Below are 26,198 nucleotides of genomic sequence, written 5' to 3'. Positions count from 1 at the left end.
ATCTCAGATCATATTGGCTGCTCTAACAGGTCATTATTTACGATCTCATGTGCCAAATATTCCTTCTGTCTATATGGATGTGAGGAGTCTTTGAACAGACGTTTATTTTCTTAAGGTTAATATAATATTTCGGCAGAAAAAAAAAATCCAAGCCACTCTTCCCATACAAAAACTAAAAAGCCTTTATTATTTATTGGCTAATGTATACCATACACATGTTAAAACTGTTTAGAAAGTACCAACGTGTTATTTAGTTTTTATTTCCATTTAATTTCACGCCTATAGCTATGACTATAGCTGGTGGCAGCATCTTGCTTTGGTTTTAATGTTGGCTTGACTGGGTTGTGACCGACAAAGGCGGGCCCTAACGTAACCGCCAACAACATCAGCTATTTGTTGAAATTTTTATTTTGAAGAGAAAATTGGACACATAGTGACCTGAAAGCGGTATCTTGTATCTTCTTGTTTACAAACAGAAGGCAGAAGTAAGACCCCCCCTCCTGTCTTGTCTTGGCTCTCGCGGTGTTCTCAAATGCGCGCATTAATATGAAGCGGTGAACAGAACTTCTTTCAAAATGTAAAGGTTTATAGCCTGATATTAGCATTCTGGTTCAACTTTGCAAAACACGATTGTTGGTCGTGCACAGTGATGGATTACCTTTACCGATCAAATTAGACGCCTCAGAAGTTTTGGAATTGAATGGGAAACTGAGAGGTAAGGCAAAACTGATTAAAATATTTAATCGTGGCACATGCATCTAAAATCAGAATCATCATTAAAGGGATGGAAAATGTAAAAAAAAAATGTTAAAAAAAAAAGACAAAAAATCCCATATTGATTAATTCACAAAGAGTAGACCGAGACAAACATCCTCAGAGTCACAGAAGGAAGTGAACATCCCATCATCTACACAATGACTGAAACAAGGAGTGGGCTTGACAAAGCACCTGTTGCTCAACTCACTAATACCTTCTAATACCACCTTTCAGCACTGATGAGGGCTTGAGACGCACACCTGCACTCCCCACAGCCAAAATTGGTAGGTTGAGTCAGCCTGGCCTTTGGAAAAGCCCTTTGAACTTTCAGACAGGGCTGCAGAAATCTGACTTCTGATTTATTAAGACCAATGGAGGCATAGCAACCTGTTCCTTCTCTATTTCCAGATGAGATCTTGAATGAGAACTGACAATGAAGGGTGCTTTCATCAAACTGTGAGCTATAGACATGCTGTCAGTCAAAACCTTTGGCCAGAGAGCTAAAGAAAAATGAAGAAAAAATAAATGTTGACTGTTGTATATGAAGAAAAATGCATTTCATGCTTTTCAATTCAACTGAAGTAATTTCACTGTAAAATGAATTAATTCTGGCTATGTGTCTTTGTAAGCATAAATCAACATTTTCATTTGGAAGATTGCTTCAGGAGATTGAACGTCCTGTCAAAGGTGAACATATTGTTATAGAGTACAGATAAATACAGTACAGATAAATCTAACATTCATCAATCATCCCTTTGTAAGAGCATTTCCCTCCACATTCATTTTTCTACATATTGACTGATGGGGTGGTATACTGAATATGAATGACATCATTTTTGGCGCACAAATAAGGAACATTTTAATTGTCACTGAGTGTAAGCATACGTGTGTCACATGTCACGTGTGTTAGTGTAAACACGTGCATGTGCATGTCTTGTGCCAGCATTTTTTTTCTTTTCGTTTCTGTTGTGTGTGTGTTTGTGTGTGCATTTGTGTGTGATGGCCTATTACTCAGAGGGATGCACCACAAAACCCCCTGTTGACTTGCTGCCCAATTATTTGGACAGCCAATGGACAGCGTCCATCAGCTTCGGCAAGATAAGCGTGTTTTGGTTTGGCCATCGCAGCAGTCCTGTCTGCCTTGCCGCTCCACATCCTCGTTGTTTTCTCTGACAAAGCTGGCCAAAGCACTGTCCGCCTGAGAGGGGTGCAGTGCAGGGAGAGTGCGGGCAAACTGGGTCAAAGAAAAAGATGGGTGGTGATCTAAGTGGAGAGACAGAGAAATGCTGACAATGAGGTTGGCTCTTTGTGTGTTTGTGTATGTGTGTCTTTGTGTGTATGTGTTGCTGATCTTCTATTGATATTACCACTTATAATCTGTGGTGGGTCAACTCTCTAGGTTCAAACCTATAGTATAAAATCTAAATAAAAGTAGCTTTCAAAAATAATGAGGGACATTGCTTGGCACCACCACTGTGCACCATGCATGCATTCTGTACCTTGTGAAACCAGTATACTGCTGCTGTGCAGTATAATAAAGCATCTGCTGTATTCTATCCCTGAGTTTATTTAGATAGTGTTGACGTCAGCCCTTGGTAGCAAAAGTGCATTAGCCAGGCAGCATTTAGAGATTGAAGTGGTCTTTAGTATTGCCCCATTTGACCTTGTGACCCCCATCATACTCGCTCACTTCCACAGTGCAATCTTAGCTGTGAGGTTACCCTGTGGTAGAAAAGCACAGATGTGGAACACCCAACACACCTCTCCCACCTCCTACTTCATTCTTCTTTTCTTCTCCCTTTTCCCCTTTCACTCATCTCCAAATCTCATTTATGCTCTCTTTATGCTCCTTGGCTCCAATACCAATTAATGACATATCACCTTGTCCCCATCATCCATTCACTCTTGCTCCCACCCTCTTCCTCTCCCCTCTGTTGCTTTAGATTTCTGCAGGAGAATATCTTTACTAGGATGGATTTACAGGCGGAGTGGGAGCTGTGAATTCAGTAGCCTGTTATCTGCCTGAAGGAGCAAAGTGAAATTTGAGCCAGCTATGAGAATATTCTCTTACAAAGCATGATGGTCTGACAAGATTTTTTCAGCTACATATTATGGCGGTGTAATATTCCAAACGTGTCTGGGTGGCAAGTTGAACCACAAAGTTGCTCAGAACCTTATGGTTATATTCTGTACATTCTGACAGTCAGGTTTTACATTGAAATTAGTTGCATTTCTATGAGTGTAATGTGTAATGTAATGTGTAATATATTATTGAAATGTTGTCACATAGCAATATAAATTGAGTGGTGTATAATATAAGTAGAAATGGAATAGCTATCGCTGAAAGTATTCTTTTGCTAGCACTCACTCATTTTATGGTCATAGAAATACTGTAAGCACTAAGTCCCAGACCTTTGCGCTCCCTATTTGTTGCTCGCAATTTTTGGTGATGAAACGTACTCTACATTCACACTCGTTGTAAGTTGCTCTGGATAACAGCGTCAGCTAAATGCTTGTAAATGAAAATGTGGTCATTCTCTTGTAGCAATGAAGTAATTTCTGTATTGGTATATAGAAAATTAAGATGCGACATGCACAACATGAAGAAGACCTCTAAATAATAATTGATATCAATCACTGACTAGCCTTATCCATGTAAAGTAATCAAAGCCATCATCCTGCCAGTGTCCATGCAGTGCTCTTCAGTACAGCCCTTCTGTAAAAATATTATTATTGGTGTTACTGCTGATTGAATATATTGTTATAACAGAAAAAATAGAATTCCATTATTCATGGAACGTCTTTGAAAATGTCAGAATACTGAATAGTAGACAAACACTGAGGGGCATTATCACCACCACAGCTGGGAAGGCAGGAACGCAAGCATCATAAACTCCTCATCTGACATCACAGCTGCAATAAACATTATCTATGAGCCGTAACTTTTAAAACACCCATTTGCTGACATGATAAACAGACATCAGCATATGGAAAAGAAAGTGTCTCCCTGTCAGAACAATGAGTACAATGCAACCGAACTGCAAGTAGCTTTGTGTCTTAAGTTTAAGATGAGGGAATGAGAAGCTGTTTGATCACATCAACAGTTTGAGAAACAAAAGAAACAATAGGCAGTGCAATCTTAAGTCTAATAATGACCGCAATGGGACATAGTCCAAACCAAATGCAAACCTGTTAGTATTTAATACTAATATGTAAAGACACAGACCTGGGTTGGAGTTAAGATCCATGGGGTGCAGAAGGAGACTGTCCCCCTCTCGGCTGGAGGTGGAGGGAGCAAAAGCCGTGCTGTTGCTGCTGACTGTAGCCGCCCCGATGCCACTTCTTCATCTGATCTCGTCCTATGTCACTCAGAGATAGCCTCTTCTCCCTCTGCTACACACACCACTGCAGCTACTACTACCCTTCCTATTCTCTCCCTTCTTCCCTCCGTTCTCGGCCTCCTCCTCTTCATATAATTCCTCTGCCTTCACCTTCACTGGTCGGTAAACTTCATCTTGTTAAGTCAAAGGCAGGTCAGTGCGACACGCTGATCAGCAGCATTTACACAAGGTCACGGCGAGGCTAGTGCTGCCCGTCTGTCTGCCTTTCAGGGAGCCTTTCTTCTACATATACCTCTTGCAAGGGAGCTGAGTGAGCAGAAGAGGTGTAAGACACTCACATGGGAGAGCCGTGGAACTGGGCCGGGTGGGACAGCAAGCCCTTAAGGCAAGAAGGTCTGTCTGTGCTTCTCTGTAGGAAGTAAGGGAGGGGGGGGGGGGGGCATCGTAAATCAAGCAGCCCGCCCCAAAGTGGGGACCAGTAAATCTGGCGAACGAAGAGTGGGCACTTGGCCAAATGACTCATCCACAGAGCTCTATAAATACAGCCGTGCAGGGTCGGTAAAGCAGCTACTGGTGGCCAACAGCCCCAGAGACACTGGGGCTTCTCCCTCTCTGGCCGGTCTTCTGAGGAGCCTTTAATAATCTCCTTATCTTTCTTGGATCTCCCTCAGTCTTATAGGCAGACCAAACTTCATAGGCTTCAATTAACCGACATTGAGAGTGCCCCTCTGAACCTGGGCTTGCAGGGTGATTAAATTTAAGACTATACTACCTGTTGGATTTAGCTCAGAGGAAAAAAAAAGAAAGGAGAAAAAAATAATCGAGACATCTAAATATTTATCCAAGGTGAAATTAGTTTACATACCATTGATCCGAACATTCAAGTCAAGTATCCACATTAGACAAACAGATATGTAGGCTACTGTCGTCTAGCAGCAACTTCAATGAAACACAGAGGCCAAATTTGCCCCTGCAAAGACCTGGCCAACCTGATACATGTGGGGGCAGGGGTTATGGAGGGGAGTTAGGGTTGGGGGGTGGGGGGGCTGATGAAGGAGATTGGTATTTGACATGTCAAATACCGATCCCCTCCATAAGGCTGTTATGTAAGCGTCTGAGTTTCCTGTCCCTCTCTATGGCCTGAGACCAGGCCCTTTACAGGCCTCCGCTCTTAGCATTCACTGCATCTCCTCAAGAAGAACTCACTGCTGCTGGCACTCATTGATCATTCCCCCAGACTAACAAATAAAGTACGTAGAATCCACACTCACTCTGACACACAGAAACGTTAAGACACACACACGCAAGAAAGGAAGAAGTGAGCCCTGACCTCTTAGTGGAGGATGGATGAGGAAGAAGTGGATATTTCCAACAGCATTCCACCACATACAAATGGTATGTAGCTTATTGTTTGGACATACTGAATTCCTCACTCTCCTGTCTTTTCTCACTGTAGGAACGCATGTTACTTTTCAATAGCAGGTCATGTAATTTAACATTTTGGAACTTACAACAGCCCATAATACGAGGCAGGATATCAGTCTGTGGCTGGTTGAAGTGCATAATGTGTGCATCTGTGTGAGTTTGTATGTTCAGGTTAGTGTGCATGTAAAGTCAAGAGGTTCTATTCTGTTCAACTTGATTTGAATCAATTAATTTTCCACATGAAGCTTATTTGTCCTGGACACAAAATGGTACAATGTTGTCTCACTGAAAATGTGTTTGCTTAAACTCGAGCAAGATTGAGCGGGTTTTCACACTGGCCTTTTAGTCCGAATCTGGGTGCGGTTGGTGTCAAAAGTTGAGGTACGAGGTGGTCTGAGTACGGTTCCAAGTGAACTGTGGTACGATTCGCATCAGTGAGAACACAGTCCGTACTCATTAAGGAATTAAAAACAATGAGTGTATGCGCTTCTGCTGCCACGTGATGGAAAATAAATCTGTAAATTCTGGCCAGTAGCAGGGCTGTAGTGATAAAACCAGACCAGCGATGCCGGGAGGCTTGGGAACAATCAAACTCGGGTTCGGACTCAAGCAAGTGTGAAAACAACCTGACTTATTAAGTGCCAGCACATGTAGATTTAAAACACTCTGAGTGTCCCAAAAACAGTCATTAAAATCATAGTAAATAGCTCTTGATGCAATGTCAAAGATACAAATGAACACTCTTTTAAGACTAAGTTAGTATATTGTACCATTCCATAGAGTTAGTGAATGTCCAAATATTTGTTTGAGAGGAAACTAACAACAACTCTGACATTGAATAATTCCCTGTTGTGTTGGAAACATTTGCTTAAATGAAGTGATACTCAGAATCAATTTAATCAAATGTTCACAATGGGTTTCCACACACAAGAGTCGAATGGTAACAGAGCAAACAGCAAAGTAGGTGTTGACTCTCACACACACACATACACAAGCATCATTCTTAATACCTTATATACCTTTTGTTGTCTTCCACAGCCCAGATACAAAATCAGCACCATAAGCTGCTAGTTTATCATCTTTTCATGATCCTGACAGCTTTGTTAGCAGCTAATGGAGGATGCAACATTTTCTGAAACATCTCTCCTTTATACTTCCAAATGTGTGGCGGGCAACATTCCGTGTCCACTCACCCTACATGTTATTCCCCTATGTTGTTATTGTAGCTGTCTTTTCCCATTTAGTGTTAGATCAATCATGGTTTTATGACAAATAGGCTTCATCAACCACTCTGAAGTATGAGCCATTAGGTAGGTCCCTACGGGCTTTGGTCCCACCATTGAACTACACATTGTATGGTCAGAAGAAACATAGGAGGACTGTAACCAGGTTGTTGACAAATCACATTTGTGCGGTGTTACAACTGGAAAGATAATACATTCCCATTAATGCAATTACTGTAACAATTATTACATTCATGGGAAAAGCAATTAATGTAAAAAAAATTGCATTTTTGGGTTTATTAAGTTTAAGTTTATTACTTTAACAGACAACACAACAAAATGTCACCCATTGGTTATTATATATGAATATGGTCTTTGGTGACTATTGTAAATGGTGTGAGTATAGTACTTTAGCATTATACTCACACATATGAGTATAATAATAATAAATAATATAATAAAACCATGCCTGGCTCTGACACCCCATAATCCCACAGTGTCTTCCACACGATACCTTGGGAAACATGGTCATAGACCTTTTCCAAATCCACAAAACTACATCCCAATGTCAATACTCATCGATTATTCATGAAAGGGTAAAAAGCTGGTCCACTGCTCCGAGATTAGGACAAAGTCCACATTGATCCTCTTCAATGCACGGTTTGATAATTGGCCAGAGTCTCCTTTCCAGCACCTTGTCTTAGGATTTCCCAGGAAAGTTGAATAGTATGATTCCACAATTCATTTGAACACACCCTCCAATCCCTTTTTTTGAAAACGGGTTGTCTGCCAATCCAAAGGCACTGTTCCCAAATTCCATGCAACACTGAAAAGTCGTGTCAACCATGACAGCCCAACAAAATCCAGATCCTTCAGCATTTGAGGACAGATCTTGCCCACCCCTGGTGCCTTGCCACTGAGGAGCTTTCTAACTACCTGTCATGGTCCCTGCCTGGCCCTTGTGTTTTCCTTGTGTTTCCCCTTTCCTGTGTTCCTAGTGCTCTCCTGTCTGTCTCTCTCCCTGTCCATGCTTTGTTTGTGTGTGTGGGCATGGTCTCCCTTCCCTGTTCTCCTGGCTCCCAGCTCAGCTCATTCTGCACACCAGTCTACAATCAGCTCGTCACCGTCTGCTCACCTGCTTCCCATCAGCCCACACTTTATAAACCCCAGTTTGCCATCCACTCTCCGCCAGATCATCTTCTCTGTCATGAGTTCACCTCAGCCAGACTCCAGCCTTTTGCCTCCAGTCTTCCTGCCTCGTCTGTCTCCCTTGTTGGATCCTCGCGCTCTGGATCCCACTCTGCCTGACTCTCCCCTGCACTTTGCCTGTCCTGCCTTGGCCCAGCTTTGCGCCTCACCTCCAGGTTTACTACTTCCAGCCACGTAAATAAACTGTCATTGTATTTACTCTCTGCCTCCTGTCTCTGTGTTCTGCACTTGGGTTCACTTGCCTCCCCGTGACACTACCCCAGTGACCTCTGCCAAGGAAATGGACTCAGACCCTTCGAAATCTTCCAGCACTCTGGTTTAGGAGTTCCTTAAAGTGTTTCTTACACCTCCCAACAATGTCCCCAGTTAAGGTCAGCATTTCCCCGCCCCTGCTAAGAACAGACTGGGTGATGTCCTGCCTTCTCTTCCTCAGTCGCTGAATGGTTTTATAGAAACCCCTTTGACCCTGTAAGGTCATCCTCCATAGTCTCTCCAAACTCCTCCCACACCAGGTTCTTGGACTGCCACCATAACAGCCACAGACCACCGTTTGACCACAGCTCCAAGCAGCCACTTCCATGACAGAGGTTTTGAACAGGGTCCATTCTGACTCCATGTCCCCAACCTCCTACATAATACAGGAGAAGCTTGTTTGGAGGTGAGGGTGGAAATGATTCCAGACAGGGTCCCTTCTAGACCAAGCATTCCCAGCAAACCCTCACTGCCATCTATGTCCATGTGTAGGTTTAGTCACTGGTCTATCTTTATTTATAATGCCATTCTGGGAAAGCTTCCTTCTTACTTGTGCCTTATCAGCAAATGTGGAGCTCAGTACAGTCTGAGGTTAGTCTGAGTCTCCTAGTAGAACTATGGAGTCAGTAGGTGGAGAATACTCCAACACCCCATTCATCATCTTCAAGAGGGTTGAGTACTAAGAACTGCTGTTAGGTGCATATGCGCAAACAACAGTCAGAGTTTTCCTCTCAACAACTTGTAGTCACATTGAGGCAACCCTCTCGTCCACCAGAACACACTCCAACTGTGCAACAGCCAGCCAGGGACTCGCGAGAATCCCCACACCCTCTCACCCTGGACAACACCTGAGTAGGAGAGACCCCCCCCCCCCATCGAGGAGTTTGGTTCCAGAGCCAACACTGTACGTGGAGATGAGCCCAACTATATCTTGTTGGTACTTCTCAACTTTCCGCACAAGCTCAAGCTCCTTCTCTCCCAAAGAATTTATGTTCCATGTGCCAAGAGCTATTTATTTTCCATTGCCAAAGTCTACAACTACCCTCCTCTGCCCCTGCCCTTTGCCTGCCAGGCATTGCACCCGACCCCTACCCTTCACCTTGCAGGTGGTGAGCCCCCAAGGCTTAATGTTCAGCTGCTTATCATTTCAACACGTTCAAGTTCTGGCTTTTCACTGTGCAGGGTAGAAAACAAGACAGGCTTATGAAAGGTTGTTGTGAGCATCAGTAAGTTGAGTTATATGTAATTATATTGTTTAAAAAAAAAAGTACAGAAAGCAACCTGCCCTGACCTCATTGCCTTTCTGTACCATTAGAAAGGTCCCCAAACAACAGATACTTGCATTAAAAATGCATGTTTGCAATGTCTGCCTCATCATTGCAATTCAGCAAGTTTTAGCAAAAGGCATCTATGTTCTCTTAACAGTTAGCCATAGTAGCTTGTGGTGCTGTGGTGCACCATCTCTCCCAATTCTTCCTCCAAATGTGACCCAAAGCCTCTCTAGCTCTCATCTGTAAGCCCAAAACATGCATATAATTTAGAGTTAGGTAACTAATGTTTGCTTGCCTTGTTTCACTGTACCATAGCTTGCGTAAGTAAGTTTAGTTTAGCTCAGTAAATTTGTTAGCTGTGACCAGCAGTGTCATTACTTGGTTGGTCAGTTAATCCCAGCTAAACTGGTCGCAGTTTTTCACAGATTATGTGCTTGTTTCTCAACTACAGTGATTCTAACATTTTTGCATGCCACCTAAACGTGTGCAAATATTTGTACCAGCAGCCTGCAGATGTCGTTGCATTTAATTTGCTTTTACTTTATCCTTGATTATAAACAAAAAACAATGTAAAGCCTTGGAGGAATGACATTTTATTAAGGTAGACTGTATGATTTGCATTGCTGATGGCTGATATCATGACCTAATTCAGTATGGGATTTTAGGCAATGACATGGAGGGAGAAGGAAAACGTTATTGTCTTTTGACTTTTAAACTGAAAGTAACACAATGAATAACAGTTCACATGCTAGATATAGGTAAGGAATAAATTCACATGTATTCTGAATTGAAAATGCAGACATTTCTGGGTTATATTACAGTAAATACAATATTCAAATGTAGCTCAGACATTTTTTGAGCCACTGTCTTTCTTGGACTGTTTTTTTCACCCGATGCTGCCACAACAGTGATATCCACTGTGTACGCCTGTCTGGGATGGCCCTCTCCCCCTTGGTGATGCTGAACACTTGGGGTAATAAATTCAGATATCAAGAGAACAGCAACAAGGGATGTGAATCTGAGAGGGCCCAGATGAGAAATGTCAACAGCAGACTGTCAGACCACAGCTCTCCCAGGAAGCCATATGGCACTGTGACAGAGACACCAGGCTATTGACTTCACATACACAGTGGGAAAGCATGGAAGCGCATGAGCACATCTACAGGGTTGCACACACACACACACACACACACACACACACACACACAAAGAGAGAGAAAAGAGAGAGACCACAGAGAAGTTCAATTTGTGACCTTTTCGAAAATGTCATACCACAAAGAAAATTCTGGAGTGAAAAAGGACATTGGCCATGAGGAGGCGTACAAATGAAGATAGTCAATATGACTTATTCTTCAAGATTTTTATATGGAAAGGATAGTTCTGTCTCATGCTCATGCTTTTCCATGTTTCATGTTTCCGCCTTGATATCCATTAAATGAATTGCTCCCTCCTTCCTTCATCATGCATGCCTTGATATTGTTGCTTATATTGCTCGTGGATTTATGATGCATCAGACATAGTGTTAGCAAATATATTAAGCTGTCTTTTACATCAATACATCAAAACATGTAGTTTGCAAGAGAGCTGCTCATTTATGGCACGTGTGTCAGATCAGTTTTATCAAACTTATGTCCAAACCTCTCTTCCTCAAAGTATTCTAATGGTTGTGTAGCATGCAGCTTTTCAAAAGAAAGAGAAAACTGGCTGCTCCTGACGGCCTTTTTATTGATCATAAACAAGTATCAGTAAATTAGCAAAACATGGCATTGCAACTAGTGACTGCTTGGGAGATCTCCATTAAACAAACGGTAACGCTTTATTTTACAGCCCGCTAATTACGGTGTAACTAGTTTGTAATTATGGGGTACTAATAAAATAACAATGCTATAGTTACAGGGTAACAAAACAAGAAGTCTGGGAATTAAGTGGTAACAATTTTGTAATTATGAGAGATTTATAAGGTAGTTATGGTGTAACTGTTTTTGTAATTACTGCATACTTAAACAAGACTAGGTCAAAACCTAGTATATGGCTGGACCTTGTATGGGTGTTCCACGTGCCACGGCCGACCAATGGCGTAACTTCATCACTCAGTCAGTCAGTCAGTCAGTCAGTCAGTCAGTGAGTGACAGACATTTGCGTTTATAGGGCTGGCCCCGCTGTTGCGGTCCAGCCAAAAATAATTACAGGGTACAATAACATAATTAGGGGGGACAAAACAAATGTTATCGGTGCTTGTTCCCTGTAGTTATGGAGTAAGTATTTAGACCTTAAACTGTTTATGAAGGTTTTTATTTTACATTTTATATTATAAAATTGACATATGATATTTAATCTCAACATGCTGTATATTACATTCAATAAAGCTCTTGTATGTTCAATTAAGTCTGTTACTGTGTGTTGAAGTTCCATATTTTTTTGTGTATGTTATATTGTTACAGAAATGTCACCAAACTGTATTTACAGTGGAGCTTGTTTTTTTTTTTTTTTTTTTTTTTTTTTTTTTTTTTTTTTTTACAGAAAACAAGTGGTACATTAAAAGCAAAATGGACTCACAGCCACATTTACAATAAATATTGATTATATTGTTAGTAATAGAGGTATAGAAAATGTTAAAGGCCAACATATACAGTATTTACTAATTCCATTACACTTTCACTGCTTAAGGCTACAGGTTACCCATAACTGCAATAAAGGTGTGTTTTGAAGAAATGTGCAAAGACACTATAACAGTAGTGTGCAAATAAATGTATTCAAGTAAAATGATTCAGTTGTTCAATTGTGTAAAGTGGACAGGAAGATGACAGGAGTTCAAGCAGGGCTTTGGCTCATCTCCTTCTGTTTGGCAGGTCTGTTGGAGTGGCGTCTTTGCTGTTGCAGCCATGTTGTCAGCAGATTTCTTGTTCTTCCGCCGGAATATGCGGGACAGCCAAGAAAAGAAGCCACGCTTCTTCTTCTTTGGTTTTGTTGACAGGCTGTCTTTGGCACTGGAACTCTGAGGTCCTGTAGGTTTGACCAGTTGGACGGGTGAAAGTGTCTTTTCCAGGGTCAGACCGGACCGATCCTTGGTGTCCTTGGTGGAGCTTTGACCTCAACCTGGATGGCTGGAGCCTGGGACTCCAGAAGCAGGTTGGTTGATCCTTCCTTGAGCAGGTGAATCAGGGTGTATTCAGCAAGAGAGACGGGAAGAACCTCCTCTGAGGTGGAGTTATTGTCAGGTCCTGCAGAGAGGACAGGGACTTTTGTTCCCTCACAACATTCAGGTTGATGCAGGAGACTTTCAGCAGCGGCCTCAGTCTGTGCACAAGAGTTGACCATTTCCCTCTTGATGATTAAAGGACATTTTTCGTCCTCCTTCTCCAAGTCCTGGAGGAACAGCATCAGTTTAGAATCAGCTTTGACGATTGGCTCCCATTCATCAAGATGATCTTGAGTAGGGGCATGGTGTGCAGCGTAGGCAGCCATAAATGAACTCACTGTTGAGGAAGCATTCATGTGCTTTTCAACAAGTTCCTCCTCCTCCAGGAGGACTGAGAGGAACTGCATCAGGTGAGAATCAGTGCTGACTAGTGGTTCCCATTTGTCAAGCTGGTCCAGAGTCGGCCCATGCTGTGGGGGGCAGTCAACTACAAATCTAGAGAGATGTGATGAAGCATAGAGGAGCTCCTCACCAAATCCCTCCTTCTCCAAGTCAAAGTGGGATTTGACCAGTGGCTCCCACTCATCCAGGCAGCCCAGAGTGGCTCCACAGGGTGAGCAGCAGTCAGACACAAATCCAGATGTGTCACATGGGGGAGCATAGAGGTATCTCTTTCCATCTGCCTCCAGGTAGTAGTCATCGTCAAAACCATTGGGGGAGTGCTGAAGCAGCCTCAATCTCTCAATAATTTTGAAGTCATCAGTCATTTGAACCTCATGGGATGGAGCCTCAACAAGGCGGAGCAGGTTGGATTGAGCCTCAACATGCTGAGCAGGGTGGATGGATGCTCCAGCATTACCTAACGCTGTGACTTCGGTCATGAGAGGAGACTCTTTCTCTGTGGGAGGAAGGTCTCCTTTGTCCATAACAAAGAGAAATTTGTATGCTGATGAAGCTGCACTGGCTATTGGTTCCCCATATATTGAGGCTCTCAAATCCACAAGCAGGTTTGGAGCTGAGACCAACAACAGACTGAGGTGAAAGGTCACAGTCAAGCTCAGCAGTCACTCCAGAGAAACTAGAGGCTTCAGCATAAAGGTACTGCTCCTTATTCAGGACTTTCGCAAACATGCAGTTGATGTTTTCATGGCGATCGTCATTAAGGGCATTGAGTTGATGCTTCAACACAAACAACTAGTCTATCCTGAATGTCTGTCTCTTGTTTGTCTGTTCAGCAAAATACTCTGTACTAATCTTTTCCTTTTAAATAATAAAAATATAAATACATGTGGCTTACCAAGATGGAAATCATTCTCCGTGTTTTCCTTTCTAAAAGGTAGATATTGTTTATGTTTCTCCAAATTAATGCAATGTGAGTTTTCTGTCTCAGTTTGCAGGTGAACACCGATCAGAGATGAAACTGTGAGTCTGTCTCTGTGTTCAGGTCAGTCTGTCTTTATGACACTGACATTCTAAACTCTATGAACTCTGCTGCATTCTGTACAGCTGCATTATGATTCATCAGATGAAGCTCAGGCTCCAGTAAACTCTGATGACAGAGATGTCCCACTTCATACATGGTTTATAAACTACACATGATTAAAAACACATAACTGAATATTTGGAATTTGTATTAAGATGCCGTACTTTTTATGTGGAAAACATCTATTTACTTGCTAATTCCTATTGCACTTTCGCTGTTTTAAGCCACAAGTTAGCTCATTCTAATCTTACTACTACCTACTACTATTACTACTATATATTACTATTACTTATTACTACTACCTACTATCATATCTGAGGGGATAGTTTATTTTTTTCAGAACAACCTGCATCAACCCATGTAGTTAATAGAAACATGGGTCGCACTTTACAATGGCCTTTTTCCAGTGCATGAACCTTTAAGCACCAATAACATTTGTTTTGTCTCCTAATGAAGCATCGCGTTAGTTCAGGCAGGGCACGGACGTCACACGTTGCTAGTCATCTACCAGCTGATCACCACGCACACCAATCAAAATCCATTCTCATAACAAGGCGGTCTATTTAAATGGCCTCCTCCTACACTGATTCCTGGTTCACAACTGCTGCACACTCTGCTGCTTGGTAAAGCTTTATCTCCACCTCCCCAGCCTCCACCTGTTATAGTCTATGCAGTCGAGCCCATGGTGGCATGGTGTCAACACTGCTGAGTGTTGCTGCTCTGGCTCTGCTCTGTCCACTCCCATTTGCATGGCGCCCCTGCTATACCTTCAGCATGCTTGCTGGGTAAGCAGGGAGCTGCTAGAGCAGAGCCATATCCGCCAAACATAACTGTATTACCATTAGTTACAATTAATGGTTTTATCTTGTGACTAAAGTGTTCCTGACTGAAATTACATTATTGTACCCTGTAATAATTTTTTAAGTATGCAGTAATTACAAAAATAGTTACACCATAACTACCTTATAAATCTCGTTAGTACTAACGTTAGTACCCCATAATTACAAACTAGTAATTAGTGGGCTATAAAATAAAGCGTTACCAAACAAACAGCTAGTGGACAAATACTATAGAGTATTTGCATTTGCATAAATGCATTGTATGGATTGCAATCTGTTCCCAGTGGGATGGCAGCGGGATGAAAGAAAGTGTTAATGGTGTGTGTTTGTGCATGTGCCTGTGCGTGTGTGTGTGTGTGTGTGTGTTTGTGCGTGTGCATGTGCGTGCGCGTGTGCGTGTGCGTGTGTATTGGGGTTGGGGGACTCATTTTTATTTCCAGAAGCTGGTTAATTTATTATAGTTAGGTGGAGCTCTGTGGAGTTCAATAGCTGGGCCTGCTGTGAAATAGAACCATAGAACAAGCTGTGAGTCATTGTTGCATGCCACGTGATGGGGCCTTTTGTGGGATTAAAACAGCCCAGGGCCTTTTAGACACCCCATAAACACCATTATGCTATTTGTGCAGTGAAGTTGTAGAGTAAGGAATGCGAAAATGTAAAAACTTGAGAGATAAAAAAAAAAAGGGATTGCGCTAGCTAAGCTAACCTTCTGAAATGATCATGGCTGCAGTGTAGTTAAAGCTGCACCTGTGGTCTTTGCACCTTGTTTTATAATCTCGTCTGGGTGTTATGAATTTCAAGAACTTGCTGGATGATAGTGTGGAGGGATTTGTGAATGTGCATGTGTTTTGTTCATCATTCTTTCTTTTTTTCATTGCGCAGGTGCACACACGCAGTCAACAACAGCACAAGAACCTTTACATCACTAGAGTGACATGGGGGCCTATTTAAAAAAAACTTCCATGCATCCATGACACTGAAATGTCAACACCACCGAGTAATATGCATTCTCAATTGCTCTTCTGGGGCTTCCTTAACCCTAGCCATTGATGTCTGGAGGGTAACATAAATTCTGAGCTTGCCATATTTTCTTGCCATCAGTGAACAACTAGAATAATTGTCTGGGTTATTAAAGGCCCCCCTGCTGCTTGGGGCTTTTTGTTTTTAAATTCACCCATCTATCATTCCATCATCAAGTTGAGGTACTTATGGTCTGCAGGCTGCCTTCTGGCTTTGCCAACTTAAAATTAACCTCTGGCTACCACATCCTAATGAACAGTACAGTGCTCCGTGGTCTTGAAATTGCAGATCTGTCTTCACCCTCTAATAGTAATCTGTAACATTAGACTGGCATTCAGTCATTACTGTGTAATAAGAAGTTTTATTGGACTGTTTTTGAGTGAGGATAGTATATTATTCTGTTGAAACACATTCCTAGACTTTGACCATAAAATGACAGCTTTTATTTAATTTTCTCATTACCCAAATGATAACAAAATCTATGAACTCTGAACATTTTTAAAAATCCCTCCTCTGCTGTTTGCCTCTAATTTACTCCCACTCTGGCTTCCTGCCTACTCATAATTCTGTGATACATGAGACATATCTCAGCGAAATATGATATCATAAGTCATTGCAGGGGCCATGAAGGTGAGCTGCAGGATTTAAGACCTGTGAGGCATAAATGGTGTAAAAGCGGCCCATTCAGTCCTAATTTGCATTTGAAACGCTGAATACACATTCAGTGAGTTGCATTTGGACACAGGACCATCATGGATCATTAAACTCAGGAAGAGTAAATCAGTGGCATGAAAGTTAAGCACATTATGGGTTAATATTTAAAGCTGCAATGAGCAAAATTTTCTGACAACTAGAGGGCGACGGAAACCACAAAACATTTGCAAATAACACACAGCAAAGCCAGTGCACTACGGAGGCCCACCAAGGACAAACATTGCAAAGCACCGTGCATAAAGGCTAATAGCTAAGCTAAATGTGCCTACAGAGAAGTCTGGCCTGTTACCGTCTTACTTTGCCAGAACTTTCTCCCACTGAAGGTTACGTGTCTCATAATGACAAGTGAAGAGGTAGGTAGCAAGTTTACTAATTTAATAAGTTTACTCGCTTGCTTCATCCATTACGAGAATATTTTCAGGAATGGGAGGGATGAGGGCCGCTTTTAAACAGCAAGAAAGGTGCCAAGCTAGTTAAAAAAAAATGAAAAGCTACTGAATGGAGCAGGAGGAGCTTCGTTCAGGACCAGAATTTGACAACAAGATTTAGAAAAGAGGTGAAAAAGAGGTTTATTTCATTATGTCTCAATGAAATCTCCACATAGCACACATTAGTTTCAGGATTGGTTATTAGGTCTGACATCACTTATTGCAAGTTTAAGTTAAGAGTCATCTAAAGACATTTGTTGATAAAATAGTTTTTAAATAAATATTAATTTCTGAGGACAGAATCATTCACACTATTTGCTTTTTTGTAAGTAACCTACGGTATTCACAAATAGTTTACCTACAGTATACGTATACACAGTTAACATTTTGACAGCAAATAGTGCACATAGTGCACACTTATTTATTATTATCTCTATTTCTATGAATGAAGACAATTGATTTCAGCTTGTAGGTGATGTTCCACAAATAAAGTGTGAAAAAAATAATACCTCTCAAATGAGACAGCACTGCTAATCAGAAGCTTAAGAATCATCTTAAGAACACTGACTCAGAAAAATGTATTGCTTACTTTTGCTTACATTAATATGCAATATAAGGATTAATCTATTCTGTATTGAAGTTTTCCTAATAGTGTAATGATTTGAAAAACCACATGAGGGCACTATCACCTTTCTATCAAACAGGGGCACTGGGGCTTTCCCACACTGAATAGCCAAGTACCTACCTGTCTATACAATTTTCTCTATGTTACTCCCAACCGCAGTATGTGAACTCACACCTAAAAGGAGGAAATTCCTTAAAAGCCTTATTCAATCAGCTGGAGCCAAACATAATCTTATGATACTGGTAGAAGAGGAAACACAACTATATATTGTGCACTCAGGCTTTGCTCTGTAAACAGCATTTATGCTAGAGGCCATCCACCTGCTCACTGCAACCTGATCCCAAGGTCATCTTATGTATCATGGGATGGATGCCTCTGGGGGTGACCATGGAAACATTCCCATAATTCAGTAGCAGTGCCTTGCTGTGGCCTGACCAGTGAATAGTCTAGCTGGGCTATGAAGAGAGACTGAGAGAGAAGAAGAGGAGAGGAGAGGCAAGGAGAGAGAGAGAGAGAGAGAGAGAGAGAGAGAGGGAGAGATAGAGAGAGAGAGAGAGAGAGAGAGAGACTAGCCCCATACACATAGACATTTAGAAATACTCCTAGTGTTTGCAGCATGCACACACTTACACACACATACACACACGCTCACAGTGGATCTGATGTTTATTGAGAGAGAGAAAGAGTGTGTGATTAGTAACGTTGAGCCTGAGGCAAGGAGAGTGTGGCATACAGTACTTAGTACTAAAGCCCAACAAGCCAAAGCACAGTGTTTATTAGACCTTGGGGATAATAGCGCATACGGCTTCTCCATCACAAGCACAGCGGAGACTACTTACTTCATCAGATGATTAATCACAGGTGGACCATGGGGACTGATCTTTGGCTACGGGTGTTTATTCAACTGTGACAGATATTTATATTCAGTCCTAATCAAAGCCATTGTGAAAAAAAAAATGAATCAAAAAATATAATTCTTAAAAAAAAAAAACGAGACAGTAATAAAGACAACACTGTATTTGTGCATGCATATTGATGTGTTATCTTTTCATATGACTTTTCAGCGTCTAGCAACTATATGAAAATTGTGTAAAATATCATCTCAACCCTCCGCAAAATTTGAATCACACATGAAAGCGTTGAGCTGTAACTCTCCCAGATTCATAAGTACCACCTGCCTCAGACTGTGCAGGTCTGACATAAGATGTACTTTGGTACATCTGGTATATTTGATTAATTTGGTACAGGCAGTCTGCAGAGCTCTGCTTGCTCTCTCTGTCACTGTACCGCGGTCTCAAAACCCAGACCACTGGCGTTCGGAGCTGTGTCATAACAGGTTCTGTATTCAGATCATACCTGACATTCTTGGGAGGATTCACCATCATCAGATAAAACTGCACACTGATTCTGAGCTGGCAGAACATTCAGATGTGTATTCTGGCTATATGGACAGAGAGAAATCCACAGTTTCATTCTGTCAGAGCTGCCTTTGTGTGAGAGAACACGCTTGACTTGGCTGGAGTGACCCAAAAATCAATACTCAGGAAGAATCCAGTTCTTCTGCGATCCTTTAGGAAAGAACAGAAGTAAGTTGCAGGTGCGTCCAATATCAACTGCACAAGAAACTGAAAAACCATTGAGCATTCTGTTTTAAATGGATCCTTCAATGTAAAAACATGTCTGACAGATAATCTTAAAAATAATAATATTGGAAATAATAATTTACATATGTGTATTCATGCATTTTTTTTTCTTTACCTTGTCCCTTTTAGCTAAGCCTCTCTTTGCTTGCACATGTTGCAACATGTGTCAGTGCTGTGCGTCAACACAGCAATGTTGGAGAAGAACATCACAGGTGCTTATAGTCTGGGCACGCAAGACAAAAGCTCCTCTCATACTGTATTTGTGTTTATCTGTGAGACAGTTCAACTAAAGAGATACCCATGATTCTAGTCTAAACATTGTTGGCCCTGTGGCAAATCTGCCTCATACGACCCCTCTCCCAGTCTCCGTCTCTTTATCTGTTTCACTCTCACCCCCTCAGTGAGTCTCTCTGCATGCTTATCACTGTGACAGTGTGAAGTGAAAGAGACAGGCAGAGACACAGTGACAGAGAAAGTTGCGTTTGAGGAGAGAATGGAAAAAGTGTGTGAAACTGTGAAATTCAGGGTGCATGAGAAAAAAAGAAGAGAGCAGAATCGAAAAAAAATAAGCACACAAGAGAGAAAAGCATAGGCTAGTGAGAATAACAGAAGGTGCAAGGCAGTTCAGGTCAGCACTGACAGGCTGTCAGGCAGCTGTTTGAGCTCCACAGTATATGTACTGCAGGGATGTTATCTGAACTGTTTTGCAACTTTTCCCGTTTTTACAAGGCACAGAGTGATTGGCCAAGACTTTACGGAAGAGCTGAATAGTCTTCTGATATGCGGACAAATGCGGGGCTGTGTATTAACCTTTAGGCTACAGTTGGGTACTTGCTGTAGAGTTTCAATCCCAGTGCGGCATTTGTCCTGATGTTCCTATTCAAGCCCCCTGGCAGTCAACAGATACCCGGCTCCTGTCCAGCCCCCATTATCACCCATACTAGACAATGGACAACACTGTACTATTCTGACTTACACTCCCTCTCACTCACAGTCCTCAGCCCCCCTCCTCTCTGTCTGCCCAAGCAGACCCAGATGGTCCTGGCTCTAGCTAGTCTCTATGTGTTGTGTTCATACTGCAGGGCCGCATTTAGACCAGTGGAATCTATGTGTTGTGTTTTCCTCTCATTCGCTCTCTCCGCTTCTCTTAGACTTCTTTATTTGCTGCCTCATAAGCCGCCCCCTTGTTTTCCGTCAATATGGCCGGGTGGCGGATGCTGCAGAATGGAGAAACCAGTTTCATTTCAGTGGTACGAGAATGCTAAAACTTTCTTAAAGTCTCTTGTATCCCAATATGTTTTAGTAACCCACAAGGCCCTGTTGTGAACATGCTGGCAGTCACATTTTCATCCACATGTTTTGGTCTGCATGAGTTCATTTATGGCATCTCCTCTTGTTTGAGACATGGCCACAACATGCCCAGTCTTTGATAGTTTGAGAAGAAAACACCCTTTCATGTTTTTGTCATAAAGCTGCCTTATAGACTTCAGCAGAGTTCACTATGGAAATTGTGGCCATGGCAATCAAAGTGTGTGTGTGTGTGTGTGTGTGTGTGTGTGTGTGTGTGTGACTGCGCAAATGTGTTTGCAAATGTATGTGTTCATGCATGATTGCTCTTTTATGTCTTTGTGTGTGCACATGTTCGTATATGTGTTCTTGTGTCTTCATCTTACAGTTTTCCCTCCTAGGAAACAAGACCATCTTTTCTCTGACTCCACCGATTTGATCTTATCGTATCCTTGCTGTCTTTAAGTTGCACTGGGAGCTAGTAGCAGTAACGCAGACCTGACTGTCTGGCATTGTAACTTCATCATCAAACTGGTCAGTACCACATCAATTCTTTGATGTGGTACTGACCACACAACACACACGCTTACACACAATAGTACTTAATGAAAATCCCCCTAAAGCAAAATGTACTTAAAAGGGTGTGACAACACAATGTAAGTACACAGTGTGTAAATGTAATGTTAACAGTCACCAACCTTTCTTTTTGTTCTGACTTCCTCTTTCTTCTACCATTTCTCGAACAGCTTCTTAGAACAGCAGTTGAGTTGGAGTAAAAAAAGGTGCCAGTACTCCATAGGTATATTGTGTAAGATTGCGCATTTTATTTTTACAATAAAGATACAAATGATTTAGTCCTGGAAACCCTTTTCAAAACAATACACCAACATCCTATAAATAGGATCAACACTGTCAACACTATAAAGACAGAACAATGAAAATGTTACATATAATGAAAGCTGGTAGTGATGGCCTTGGTTTCAAAAACAGAGATCTGGTGATGTAGTCATGGACAATTTTGGGCAGCCCATTGGTTACTACCAAGAATTCTATCATAACGTGACATAGTATAGTATGCAAACACCTGTTCCAGTTTATTTTCTGCTGGCAACTAATATAACACATTACCTTGTATATTAAAATCTATCAGGGACAAAAAAGAAAACAGCAGCAAATATTGGCATATCACTCAACAGTTAACTCAGGTGCTGGAACTCTTTTAAAGTACATATTTTGGTGCACCACATTTATAGGGGTGTACACTTTGTATCTACATTGTGTTGTCACACCCTTGGAAATACATTATGTATTAGTACTTTATTTCAATAGCTATTTACACAGAGGTTTTGTGTACTTCAAACGCTGTTCCCTAGGTTAATACACAGTTTAATACACTGGAGTAAAGCCATTATAACCATCATTCTGGTACTGTTTATAGCAAAAAATGTGATAAAAAATGCATCATATAGTGCTAAATATATAATCTTGCCCTAGCATTTGATATATAATAGAAGACGGCAAAAAGACAATGCCATTCTGTACTACAGCAGTTAAAATATCTTTGATTATTAGCTGCATAACACCATAAAACTGCACCCTGACAGATATACAGCATGGCCACAGTCAACAGCATTTAGGAACACCGAAGACACAACCAAGTGTTGCATCAAACCTCAGTATCAGACAAAGTTTATGATGTAACCAAGATACTACAACATATGACAAAAAGTGAATATGGCAGCTGGGGAATACCTGGTTCTGTGGAAATCATGTTACCATGACCACTGGTATCTAATAGCTCTGCTATTACAGGTAGAGAAAATTGAGTCACTGGTATTTCAAATTTCCTCTCCCCTCTGAGTTTTTATTGTAGATAATATAGTCTGGTCCCACAGGAAGGAGCCAGATAAAGACTGTTTTCTATAAATCCATAATAGGGTGGGGGAGATTGGAATGCACACACAGGAGTCTCATTCAGAGAAGTTCAAAATCTGTGCATTATATGAAGTATACTAAAGTGCATACTATCTCCACAGGGTTCCCTAGTTCAGTATATTATTCAGTTATACCTAACACTGTTTGTTAGGTTTCAGTTCATACCTCTTTCAGTATAACATGATATTTCACAAAAAAATTGTTCAAAAACAGCAGCACATAACTCCTGTAAAAGGAGGAACTGAAAGGCCTTCTTCTGATGGTGCCAATAGCCACATCAGCAACAATGAGTCAGTGAAGCATGTGATTATTATTTTTATTTTTTATTTTTTTTTGCATACTGTATAGTTTATCTTAAAATCTAAAATACCAAGTTAGTCTAATAATAGTTACACTTGATTCTTATTTTTGACCCTTCAACAACAGAATGACATCCAAAAGTGAAATACACTTTAAGCAGGAGAGGGGAAAATGGACAAAGATGCCATGGTAACAAATGAGCCAATGGCAGATGGACTGCCATTGGTTGTTGGCTGTTGACTGAAATTTGGGGTGATAGTTTAAGGTAGGATTGGCGTCAAGCTCGTAGCATGTTAGCTCATGGATATTCATTAGTACATGCATCAGTTTCATCTTGGAAAATGTATTGTTTACCACTAATTATACAAAACTGCTTTCCAGATTCTAATTACTATTTTTTACTCAGAATTGTGATTATTGGGTTTAATGGTTGCAGACCTTAGGTATATGATATAAGGACCATGGGATTGGATGCAGACATGATATCCCTTAAACAGGACATACTCAATTGTTCTTTGAGAGTGATTGGTGCATAACTGTGTATATTTGTGTCATACATATTTGTGTGTCACAGCAGCAAATTCTGAAAAGCAGTTAGTAAGAGTATGTTTTATACTTATTTGGTTTTCAAGGCTGTAGGCCTATGTGTTAAGAATAATCTTAACAAATCTGCAATGAAGCAGCATGCCACTTTAACTACATAATGTTCTCGAATATGCCAGGTGTTCATTGTTGCACACTATATATAACCCAGTTTTGTTTCCCTGCAGACAAACCTCAGCACTAACCCTGTGTCTTTTCCCTAGCAACAGTTCAGTCAACTGTATAAACATGCCATTCTGATAGCAGAGAAAAGAAAGTCACTGACACCTCAGCTATTTTAAGAAGGGGTAGCTATTTGCAACTGAAATACACAAGTGTTTTCATGTGGAAATAAAAAAGGGAAGAGAAAATAATGTTTAGTTTCTGAAACGTTCCTTTTTAGTCTTTGATTGAGGCAGGGTTTTTGAAACTACCACATTAATTAGGAGGCCATATAAAACAGCTTTATCTAGCCAAACACTGCTAATCAATCTGAAACATCTTAATAAAATTGTTCTGAACATGTATGATATATGATTGAAATCTGTAACTGACTCCCGTTCTTAATTTTTTTGTTTTTGATGAGACGTACCATGATTTCAAAGTAATATGAAGTGGTATGAAAATATTATATACATGGGCAAAGTATGACAATGCACGAGACAAAATAAAAGTTGAATGGAACTTCTAGTATACCGTAAAACTTCAATTAAAAGCCGAGTCCCAATTAAACACCGAGTCCCTTTACCTGGCCGGGTGTGGCTACATGTTTTGACAAATAAAAGCCGGTCTCAATTAGAAGCCGGTTGCCATTGACGCTTTTTATCAATAACACAAGTGAAAAGTACAACCTCTTGCTGCCATAAACTTTTTTCGGCTTTCATCCTTTCTAAGGTAGGCTACAGGTATTTTGATACGGGTCTCTCTCTCTCTCTCTCTCTCTCTCTCTCTCTCTCTCTCTCTCTCTCTCTCTCTCTCTCTCTCTCTCTCACTCTCTCTCAGTGCATGAGGTTGGCCTAGATGTGCTGTCTCTCGGAGCGAGATCAAATGAATGATTCGTAATTGTTATATGTTATACTAATTTTTATACAAGAAGTAATATTCATACTGGTTTAAATAAACAATTTGATAGTATTTCCCATCTTTGCTGAGCAAGAGCTTTGTGCGAAAGGAATTAAAGGCCTGTCCCATATAGACGCCTGTCCCAAATATAGACCGGTTGAGTTCAGTGTTTGAAGCAAATAAAAGCCCGGGCTATTAATTGAAGTTTTACGGTAAAGTATATGGGATAAGATAATGAGAAAGCTTTTCGATTTGCTTTTGTAAACACACACTGTTATGTAGGACTTTCCTGGGAAAATCCCCTGGCGCACATGGAAGTGATACGTTTTACGTGTCCGGCAGCAGCAACAGCGGTATATTTATAATAAACAGAAGAAGAACTGGGTAGTCATGGTGCATTCCATTGTACTCGGAACTCGGAGAAAAACGACTTCCAACAAGGAAAAGTGCAACAGAACGGTTGCTCAAGTCGAAATTCCCAGTCAGAAATTCGGGAAAGATTAATTCCGCCCGAGTTCTCCGACATAAACACAGCTGATGTCACAGCATCAATCTGTACTTAAGAAAACTTGATTTTACTTGATATGTAGTTTTTGGTGTTATGAAAACGTATTGTAACAACTTTGTAGTTCACATGTGTTCCCGAAAAGACGCACTGGAACGCATTTGGATCGGAGGTCTGTGACTTCCAATGGAATGCACCTTTAGCATGAGCAGCGTTAGCCACCATGGCTGAACAGACAGAGAAGAGAGCGCCACCTACCGAAACTCCAAGGAAAAAGTACTGAACACACTGTTTCATTGACAAGTGATCTCTGGGCAGTGTAGTGCAGAAACACCACAGCAATGACAACAACAACACAGATCTCGTAGATTACTATTTAAAAGAATTCCATGCGTCACTCATTTAAACCACATACACATACTATCTTTAGAATCTCAATGTGGTTTTACATTGAGAGAATAATGTATTTGCTCCATTATATTACTGATACATCAAAGGTTATTCTATTGTGGCAAAAGCACACAAACATATGGAAAAAGTGTGCCTAAACTAATCCCTTGTGTACTGTTGCTCCTATAACACAACTCACAGGAACAATGGGAAGAAATATTTATCACAAGTTGACAGGACTCCAATGGCTTTTCCAGCTCACAGAGAAATCACTCTATCAAATCCCTTCTGAGAGACACAACAGATGCAATGTCCACCACTCCACAGCACTGGTACACTACAGTAGTGGACAGGGCACACACACACATGCACACACGGAACTCTGTTAAACTATTAAACCACTATTAAACAATTAACTATTAAACCAGCGAGGAACTATTAAACCAGTCATGAACATGCCAAAACAAAGATATCTTCGGGATTCTTCCAAACAAACTGCCAACAGGCAGTGACACACCTGGACTGTTCATCTGGTAATTCTGGCCACTGGTCACATGAAGGAAATCTTTTGCTGATCTTTTGTCAACAAATGTTTACAAGAATATATTTGTACCACATCATTTTTGTTTGGCTAAATCCCTTTTGAGTGGTTGGTATGTATATACTGTATGTACATGGGCATGGTACATTTGTATGTGTGTGTGTGTGTGTGTGTTCACCCCATTTCAGCAATGGGGGCCATGGTTCACAATACGAGAAAATTCCCTCT

The 26,198-nt window shown here is 41.1% G+C and overlaps 1 protein-coding gene across 2 annotated transcripts in view; it reads right to left on the bottom strand.

The window, feature by feature from the left end:
- The window catches only part of arhgap24 (Rho GTPase activating protein 24), an 84,233-nt gene that overhangs the window by 27,794 nt on the left and 30,241 nt on the right, over nucleotides 1-26,198 (bottom strand). The window contains exon 4 of one of the 2 annotated variants that reach the window (XM_071529401.1): nucleotides 22,247-22,252. The exons of the other annotated variant lie outside the window; for it this stretch is intronic. Coding sequence (XP_071385502.1) covers nucleotides 22,247-22,252 — 6 coding nt within the window. The remainder of the gene's footprint in view (nucleotides 1-22,246; nucleotides 22,253-26,198) is intronic. 2 annotated transcript variants of the gene reach the window in all.

Source organism: Centroberyx affinis, unplaced genomic scaffold, assembly GCF_046629955.1.
Source record: "Centroberyx affinis isolate AG114_WGS23_722 - 3 ecotype Tasmania unplaced genomic scaffold, CSIRO-AGI_Caff_v1 ptg001787l_1, whole genome shotgun sequence".
NCBI classification, from domain to species: domain Eukaryota; kingdom Metazoa; phylum Chordata; class Actinopteri; order Beryciformes; family Berycidae; genus Centroberyx; species Centroberyx affinis.
The sequence above is the reverse complement of the archived record's forward strand: the minus strand, read 5'-3'. Positions and strand labels throughout refer to the sequence as shown.